This window comes from Abramis brama (genome assembly GCF_963993115.1).
Source record: "Abramis brama genome assembly, chromosome: 2".
NCBI classification, from domain to species: Eukaryota; Metazoa; Chordata; class Actinopteri; order Cypriniformes; family Leuciscidae; genus Abramis; species Abramis brama.
Window position 1 is genome coordinate 17,961,511 of NC_139964.1, and position 9,626 is coordinate 17,971,136.

The 9,626-nt window shown below is 36.5% G+C and overlaps 2 protein-coding genes across 2 annotated transcripts; both read right to left on the bottom strand.

Moving 5' to 3' along the window:
• Positions 1 to 3,682: 3,682 nt before the first annotated feature.
• On the bottom strand, positions 3,683 to 5,846 carry LOC311077802 (uncharacterized protein). Its single transcript, XM_084106427.1, has 5 exons — positions 5,610 to 5,846; positions 5,427 to 5,526; positions 5,166 to 5,259; positions 4,086 to 4,294; positions 3,683 to 3,969 (listed from the first exon to the last, which is right to left on the bottom strand). Exons 1-5 carry the CDS (start codon positions 5,824 to 5,826, stop codon positions 3,912 to 3,914), a joined length of 678 nt encoding a protein of 225 aa, XP_083962553.1. The 5' UTR covers positions 5,827 to 5,846; the 3' UTR covers positions 3,683 to 3,911.
• Positions 5,847 to 5,922: 76 nt separating this feature from the next.
• LOC311069530 (sialic acid-binding Ig-like lectin 14) lies at positions 5,923 to 7,702 on the bottom strand (the record flags this gene model as incomplete). The annotated part of the gene is made up of 4 exons (XM_084092744.1): positions 5,923 to 6,218; positions 6,307 to 6,555; positions 6,654 to 6,998; positions 7,657 to 7,702. 4 exons carry the CDS (start codon positions 7,700 to 7,702, stop codon positions 5,923 to 5,925), a joined length of 936 nt encoding a protein of 311 aa, XP_083948870.1.
• Between the last annotated feature and the right edge of the window lie 1,924 nt (positions 7,703 to 9,626).

Sequence of the window (9,626 nt, forward strand, 5' to 3'; positions counted from 1 at the left end):
CTGTCCTTTTTAAAAATTGTTTCAGGAATTTGCAATTTGCCAGAGAGTCCATGCCTTATTTCCTGGTATGTAAACATTAAAGGGGTAGTTTAAACCTAAAATGAAAAGCCATCATTTACTCACTCCACTGCAAAATATGTTTTTCTTAATTAGTGTTTTTTTCTTGTTTCCAGTCCAGATATCTAAAATTCTTACATGAAGAAGCATTTAATTGACAAGTAAAAATTGTCTTGTTTTCTGAAAGAATAAGTCAAAATTTAGTGAGTTTATGCTTAAAACAAGCAAAATAATATGGCAGTGCGTTTTAGTGTTCTAACCCTAATCAATTTTAATTTTTAGGTGAAAATTTTAATTTATAGGAATAGATAGACAACTACATCGAACCACAGTGGAACCCACAATAGTTATTTTAATTATTAATATTATTTATTAATTCATTTTATTTTTTATTTTATTTTTCAATTACAGGTCAATCTCTAAGCAACCAGTGCTGGACATTACGTTTGGAAGGTCAAGGTGTGTGTGGAAAGGATCACAGCATCTTCATCACTGGCCTGGCAGCGCTGTTTGCCTCCTCCTATAACTTCAGCTTGCAGTACCAGGAAGAGGCAGCACCTTGAGTTTGTTCAGAGGTTAGTCATTAGCATATTTGCCATTCATATAAATATTAGACTGAATTGTGACTTGTCTTGACAGTATTTATTAAGCTGACTACTGGTATGAACAATATGGCCCTGGTTTCCATACAGGGCTTAGCTTAAGACAGGTCTAGGCCTTAATAAAATTAGGGTATTTAAGCAGCTTTTATAAAAATGTCTAATAAAAAAAAAACATTACTGGTGTGCATCTTGAGACAAAACAGTGGCAGTCACATATTTAAGATATGTCAGTGCAAGTTGTTTTCAGTTGAAGGATTAGTGAAAATTCTGCCATTAATTACTCACCCTCATGTTGTTCCAAACCTGTAAGACCTTTGTTAATCTTCAGAACACAAATGAAGATATTTTTGATGAAATCTGAGAGGTTTCTGAACCAGCCATAGACAGAAACGTCTTTGCAACTTTCAAGGCCCAGAAAGGTAGTAAAAACATTGTTTAAATAATCCATGTAACTACAGTGGTGCAACCTTAATATTATGAAGCGATGAGAATACCTTTTGTGCACAAAAAACAAACAAAATAACGACATTATTCAACAATCTCTACTCTTTCACGTCATTCTCCTACGCTGTTGACGTAGTGAACAGCATTTATATATTCATTTATATATCGCTTTTAACAATATAGATTGTTTCAAAGCAGCTTTACAGTGATAATAGGAAATTACAGTAACATAGATTATTTTGGCTTTACAGCAGCTCTAGAATAAAGTTATTAGATCAACTATTTTTGACTGTCAAAATGCAGGCGGACACAGCTTCCGTGAGTTGTTCAAAATCTTTATTTTTGGTAAACTCTGTGTACACAAACAATGTTCTCAATGCTGGAGTTCATGTATAGAGCCCCTGGTGATACTTCGAGCACAGTTTCATGTTGTGTCGAGCCTTCTTAGTGTTTTCAAAAATAGCGATTTTTAATGCTATCATAGTAGTGCCCCATGCACTCCCATTCAAAAGGCAATTTGACCGAAAACGAAAATACGGTCAAACTTAAAAGTGGCGTTTCCATCCTAATTATGCTTTTAAACGAAAGTTTGCCTCGGGTAGATTAACAAAAAGACCCTAGGTTGCATTTTGGCGAGAGTTATCCTTTAATACACTCCGGCCCACTCATCCTCACAAATCAGTGTAGGAGAATGACATGTAAAAGAAGAGATTATTCAACAATGTCGTTATTTTGGGGTTATTTTGCGCACAAAAAGTATTCTCGTCACTTTTTTACATGTTTTTACCACCTTTCTGGGCTTTGACAGTTGCAATGACATTGATGTCAATGGAGGGACAGAAACCTCCCAGATTTCATCAAAAATATCTTAATTTGTGTTCCGAAGATGAACGAAAGTCTTAAGGGTGAGCAATAATGACAGAATTTTCATTTTTGGGTGCAAACATGCATTTTAGTCTGGTAAATGTCATGTTTAACATTATCATGTAGTTATGTATGCAATAAACATTGCAAGGCTTGCAATTAAAGTTAAATTATTTCTGTCACAAAGGTTTGGGCTGCATTCTGGCAATGTGTGCTCTAAATAAACTGAGAGTCTATGACTGCCTTTCCACTGATACTCTGATGGGACCTGATGAGGGGATGATATTAAAAGTTGTAGAATAAAACTTTAAATCTGGCAACCCCACTTCCAAAAGTTTATTTAGTTGACAGTGCACATGTAAACAGACACATTGAGTTGATGTATTTTAACCAGGGCAGAAAAAATATCAGTTATTGATCACAACATCCAACATTGCATTTTTTTTTCATGTTCAGTTTTATCCAAACAGATTAGTCGTTAAAACCGATATCTGGTTTTTATTTACACATCTTTTGTGCTGTCTCTCTATGTCAATATATAATAAATATATATATATAAACTCAGTCCATAATATTTCATTGTTTTTTTTTCCTTTCTTTTCTGCCTTTTAGACGATTTCCTGACATCAATCCTGAACGTGGATCAAAAACAAAGGACAAGTAACTTCAAAGAAAACTGGCCAGGTTGTGCAAAAAAAGAACACCGTAAGCCTACAGGTGTCCTCACTTCTGCGAAAACTTGAAGACTTTGGATGGGATTTCGTTTGCAAATTTCGTTCGTTTGTATGGACTTCAAAACAGAAACAGCAATTCACTGCCATTATAAAGCTTGGAAGAGCCAGGACATTTTTTAATATAACTTCGATTGTATTCGTCTGAAAGAAGAATGTCGTATAGACCTAGGATGACTTGAGGGTGAGTAAATCATGAGCTAATTTAAATTTTTGGGTGAACTATCCCTTTAATTAAGTGCTAAGTGTTACCTGTTTGTTGTTAAGTGTTAAAATTGCATTTTATGTTTAAAAAACATTCAGCCAACATGTTCACAGAAGGCAATTTTCTGATCTTTGCTTTTAACCAAAATAAATGTTTTAAAACCCAGAAAATGTTGTTTTCTTTTTCCTAGTGTGACTACTATACAATTTATTGCTGTAGACAAGTTTAATATTGTAAAAGTATGTGGTATATACTGTATTTGGTAATTACAGTGGAGTACTGTAAATGCTGTTTACTGTACTAGTGCTGTAAAAATACAGTATGTGGCTGGAAACCCAGCTGCCAGTATTTTACTGTAAATTTACAGTACAACGTTTTACAGTACAATACTGTAAATGCTGTTTACAGTACTAGTTCTGTAAAAATACAGTATGTGGCTGGCAACCCAGCTGCCAGTATTTTACTGTAAATTTACAGTGAAAAGTTTTACAGTGTAGACTTATATGGATATTTATGCGTATATCTACCGGCTCCAGGTCTGCAGTCTCCACATAGGCTTCTGTAGACTCTGGAATAAAGTCAGTCTGGTTAGTAATAAGTGAAGCTTATAATGCTGTTTGTGGAGATGAGATTGTGATGTATAAAATGTGAACAAGATTATTCAGATTGTAAATATATTTCTCTCTTAAGTTTATTTTATTTCTAAGCTTATGCCTAAAAGTGAATATTGAATACTGACATATATATATATATACACACAACGAGAACGAGAGAACAAAGTAACCAAAGCATCAAACAAGAAACAGACTTTACATCAGTCCAGACCACAATGACTGTCATTCTCTCACAAAGAGTCAAAGAGAACAAATGAGTCTTTTACAGTGAATGAGTCTTAATGTGGGTGATGAACCTGTTTATATTGGTTGTGGTCAGAGGGGTAAATTATTCCATAACTATACAATAATCCATTTTCTGGTCTAGAATGATCTGAACTCAGGCTTCTGTCACTCATTTGACGCTGCTGTAGATCACTGATGAAGCTTCCTCAATCTGAACAGTTGATCGCCTAAAAATCAAAATAAACAGGAGCACAACAATATTATAGGTGATATAACATGTGCTGGTTAAGCTGGTACTGGTTAAATTGGTATTGGTTAAGCTGGTTAAGTTGGTTTTTCTCACCTCACTGCAGCATCAGGCTGATGAACTCTTATATCATCATATTGACATTCATTCTCCTCTGCTCTCTTCGTCTCTGTCTTTCTGTGATGTTGGACAGTTGTGTACTGGATCTCCTCAGTATCTCTGGATTCAGGAGTTTTTCCTCTGAATCTTCTGGGTTTCACACTGGCATACAGAGCGTCATTGGCTGAATCCGGTTCAGAAAGAGGCTTGTTGATTGCAGGAGAAGAAAAGGACAGAATGAGTATCAGAAGTGAAATAATCAAACTAATTGTAAATATACTAATGATTATCACATTATTAGAAAATAAATCTATATTAAAACTGTAACTATATCAGAAATTTTAACGAAACCATGCAAAAAAAAAAAAGTGATTTTTTTTCATGTCAAAAGTGATTTCTTTCTTCATGTGTCACACCACCTGAGGGCGCTGTACATACAGTTTGAGAATCACTGGTCTAAAAAGAAAGACATATTAGTTTATGAATGTTTTTACTGGATATTATTAATAAAGACTAACAATTGATAATGTTAGTTTCCCCTACAGTTACAGTCTGAAACACAGATAACGGCTAATCGATTCATTCTCTGCTTTTGTGAAGTCATGTGTCATGAGCTGGGTTTGTTCTCTCTCTCTCTCTCTCTCTCTCTCTCTCTCTCTGTTCATTATTGCAATTAGCACTTTCGCTGCTTCTCTGTGACACCTGTTCTCACTTTAGTCTCATTACTTTCTCGTTTGTTCCCCTTGTTCTTTGTCAGATTATTACGTGTGTACGTGAGTCATGCCTGTGTTTTATGTTATCTCCATGAAGATTTAGCTTGTGTTATCTTGTCTAATCTAGAGGAGTTGTGCTCGTCTTGTGTGCTTTCTCTGCCCTGTTTTCTCTCTGCAGTTTTGTGGCCACTTACAAGGTCTGTGTTACTGCCCTACGTGAATTACCAGCTCTGCAAACTATCACAAGAGTCTTCTGTTTCTGCTGACCTACTGTCCACTGACTGTGAGTTTATTCTAGTTCTGTGTCGTTGCTCGACAGACTGCCTATGTTAATTCTTCATTAAAGACTATTGCAAGAACTTGCCTTTGTACGTGGATCCTCTGTTTCTTCTGACATCATGTTTAGATTTACATCTTTCACTGTGAGATCTTCAGATTTAACACTCCTTCGTTTCTTTCTGTTATAATCACAGACATTAACAGCATATGGATAAATGTATCAATTTAAATGAAAATATGAATGCTGTTTTTGAAGATTACTAATAAAACAAAAGAATAATTTCCTTTTACATCAGACCAAAAGTGAACTTGTACAATCACTGCAGTTTTTTTTTATTGAGCTCACATTATAAAGAGGATGAAGATGATGATGAAGATGATGATGAAGACTAATCCTCCAGATGCCGCTGTGATCACAATCACATTCCCACCAGCAACATGATGAACTGAAAGAGGAAGATCATCATGATTAACTCTCCAAACTGATGAATGATGTGAAGATACAGGAGTGTGTTAATAAAAGCTTCACCTGTGACAGTTACAGCGTCTGATCTCTGAGATCCATGTTGATTGTGAGCCTGACAGTAGAAGCGTCCACTCTGTAGTGCACTGAAACTCTGTCCAGATCCAACAGCTGAGGTTTCATTCTCCTTAAACCAGCTGAAGTTCAGAGCAGGAGGGTTTGAGTCACTGATGCAGTTCAGAGTCACTGAATCTCCCTCCACTATTACACCAGATCCATTCATCAACACTGAGACGTTCCTCGGTGGGTCTAATAACAATCACCAAATTATTTAAGACCTCTGACACATTTTTAAAATGACTAATATGAACCAAATTAATCAAAACAGAATTAGCATCTTATGTTTTATAATAAACTTACACATGATGTTTAAAGTCACAGCATCTGAGTATTTCTCTCCATGTTCATTGATGGACTTGCACTTGTATGTTTTACTGTCATCAGAGCTGATCTTTGAGATGTTGTAGATTCTTCCAGATCCTACAAAAGTTCTTCCTTTAAACCAGCTGATTTCTGCAGGAGGGTTTGAGTCACTGATGCAGTTCAGAGTCACTGAATCTCCCTCCACTATTACACCAGATGGACTGATGGACACTGAGACATTCTTTGAAGGATCTAACACAGGACAAAATTTAATCTTTAAATCATCTCATTTAAACACAATCTCTGGGGGGTTTTTTTAAACAAATGAATCTGTACTCACACATGACATTGAGCTGAACAGCAGGAGAGATGTGAGTGTGTCCGTCTACAGCACAGCTATATCTGCCTGAATCCTCTCTTCTGACTGACTGCAGCAGGAGTTCATTGTTTCTGTCTCTTCTCTCAGTTAATGGCTGTGAGTTTCTGTACCAGATGAATGTTGCTCTGTCAGTCAGAGCGCAGCTGCTTTTACATCTCAGAGTGACTGAATCTCCCTCTGTCACTCTCTCAGGAGACTCCACCTGAAGATCTGAACACAACACACACATTATATCTAGTGCTGCTGTCATACACTGATTGTTATTCAACATAATGCACAGAAGAAGAGATAAACCTCACCAAAGTCACCTGTGACAGTAAGAGTCACTCCTGGAATACCAATCCATTTCTTATCAGGTTTATCAGTGATGAATCTGAAATAGTACATGTGTGAATCCTTCAGTGTCACATGACTCAGTCTGACGGTGCAGTTCTGCTGTTTATCTCCCAGATACTGAAGCCTCTGACTGTATTCAGGGTCCTCAGACAGATCTGGAGGCTCAACACCCTTTACAGGGTTTTTGGTCCAGAACACTTTCTTGATCTGATGTCCAGTAGGGTATGTATAAGTGCATCTCATTATCACTGTTGAGTCCTTTAGTGCACAGATGTGTGAAGGACTGTAACTCACACCCCAATCAGCACTAGAAACCCCTGAAACACAGAATTCATCACGATCAAAATGCTGTTTTATCAGTTACAACAGAACATGAAAATATGACAATACTTATTATTACTATTTAAAAACTCAATATTTTGAGTAACTCATTACAGGAAATAAAAGCTCATCTTCTCAGAATCTACTGAGTGATAAACGATCTCAGTGTGAAATACTTCATAAACTTTGATGGAGGATGTTGCAGAAATAAACACACAGAAACAGAAGTATGAAAACAGAACTAAGGTGTCAGTCATAAACAAAATGCTGCACTATCAAATATTCAAACACATGACAATTAAGATTAAGAAAATAATCAACAACGATTTAAAGAATCAGTATCAAATATATGTGAGAAAGTCCCTCCCCTGAACCACCTGACACTGACTAGCAAGCAGCAAATAAGCAACTCATGTTCAAGACTGTGACATAGCTACAAACTACTGGATATTTATAAAATAGACAAGCCCATTGGCATGGCTCACCCAATCTTCCTGTTTCAAAAGGAAATACATCAACATACCACAGAAAACTGCTCATTAATCATCATCATAAAAAAAAAAAACTTCACTATAAACATCAGAATAAAAGGAAAAATCGAGCAGCAACTAGTTGCTTTAGCGCCTCAGAAGCTGAAATGTAAGAGAGACTCACCGTGAATCATGAGCAGAAAGAAGATCAGAGGAAGAGGAGGAGCCATTCTGACCCACATCAGCATAACATATATCTATAATACAGCATTAAACATCACTTATATGCTCATAAACAGTGTATGTTCATCACCCTAAACAGCTCTTAGTGTTAGTAAGATCTCTGCACATCTGAAGATTATTAATGCACAACATCAGTGTGTGTAAATGAACTGATCATTAGATGAACAGAAGATATTCCTCATGTCAGGAATCATGTGTTATATGAGCTTCATCTATAGAAATAATCATCAGTTTTCATTTAATTACGAATGGTGTTGAAGCTCATCAGATCAACAGAAACCAAATGACTGACTGCATTAACACAATCTAAAGATCGATTAGTAAATGATGCTCTTACCCGTTTCACCAACACTCATGACCAGTGACAAATGAACTGAGTAAAACCAGCGTTGGGTTTTTATGTGGTCAACACGTTATATTTAACACAAGGATATGATGACACTTCCACCAGTGCTGATAGCAGAGGCAAAGTTTAAACATCGCAACATCAGAGACAACATTAGACTAAAGTGATAAAAGTTAAACTCAAACTTATGTGCATATTTAATGCACTGTGAAGAACGTGGAGTGAGGAAGCTTCCAGAGGAGCTACAGTATGTGCAAGGAACAGTTTAATTAGGTTCATTTTAGCAAATTTCTCTTTTTAAAGGTGCTCTAAGTGATGTTGGGTGATGTCACTTCTCGTTGACGTTTAAAGTATTGTCAAACAAAACGGAGGCTAGCTCGACCCTCCTCATCCGCGCACTAACAGAGTAATAGAATACTGAAGTTTCATCCTTATGTCTAAAGGTTTTATATTATGAGATCTTCTATGCTTTTCATTATCACAGTGACCATATTGTGTCACCTCTAGTGAAACTCTAAATATGGCCATGCAGTTTCCTCTGTAGTGAGAGGAGAGGTGAGAACAAAACGTATGCTGAGTTCACACAGTCCGCCTGGACTCTACGACAACGCAGTCCTGAAGTGTCAACTAGTCTCTCCCCTTTGAAGGCCTCCTTCACTTTACCTCTGTACAGATAAACCGTTGTCAAAATAATTTCAGTTCACATGGATATGCGGAAGCGATAAAAAACTTTTGTATTAAACATTTTTAAAGCAAGACAAGTCATTTGTTGAGGTCAATTCGTAAAGAAAGACTACACGCCTGCGCGCACATATACATGGTTCGAATTACGTGGGAGCTGAGCTCCCATAGAGAGAGGATGAGCTCCCATGAAAGCAGTAAAATCATACATCTGTGGGGGTCTCTAAAAATCATCAGCACCATTATTTTAAATTACAAATAAAGCACTTTTTCCTTCAGACTACTGTACATCCTTATGCTTAAATCAAGTGATAAAAGTGCCGCTGCGATCATTGGCGCGGATACTGTGTTTGTTTGTGGCTCGCGGGCGCGCCAGAAACACTCTTCACTCGGGCGCGCTTCAATCCATTGTGGAGACTCTCTATTCGTTCCAGTAAAATTACAAAACAAAATGCACACAAACGTGTCTCTGCCTGATATAGAACCACTTATAAACATAATCGGATTTGATGAAAAAAAAAAAAACTTATATGAGTGCGGATTCGAACCCAGAACCTCTGACGCGTTTGACAAATGTTCTATCACTGGACCACTTAAGTACACGATCAGATCTGTCGGATCTATCTATTAAACGACAAATTAAACGACAAATTAAACCAAAATGTACTATTTAAATTGAATTGTGTTACCAACGCTTTTTTATTAAATTTGTATTATATTTACAAATTTTTATATTACATTATTAAGCTACCGCGCCTGCTCGTAGGCTACTTTTTTTTTTATTTCTTTTTTTAAAGAGACCCCCACAAAGATGAAATCATAATTCGAACCCTGCACATATATATATATATATATATTCAAATGTGCATACCTATAGACTAAAC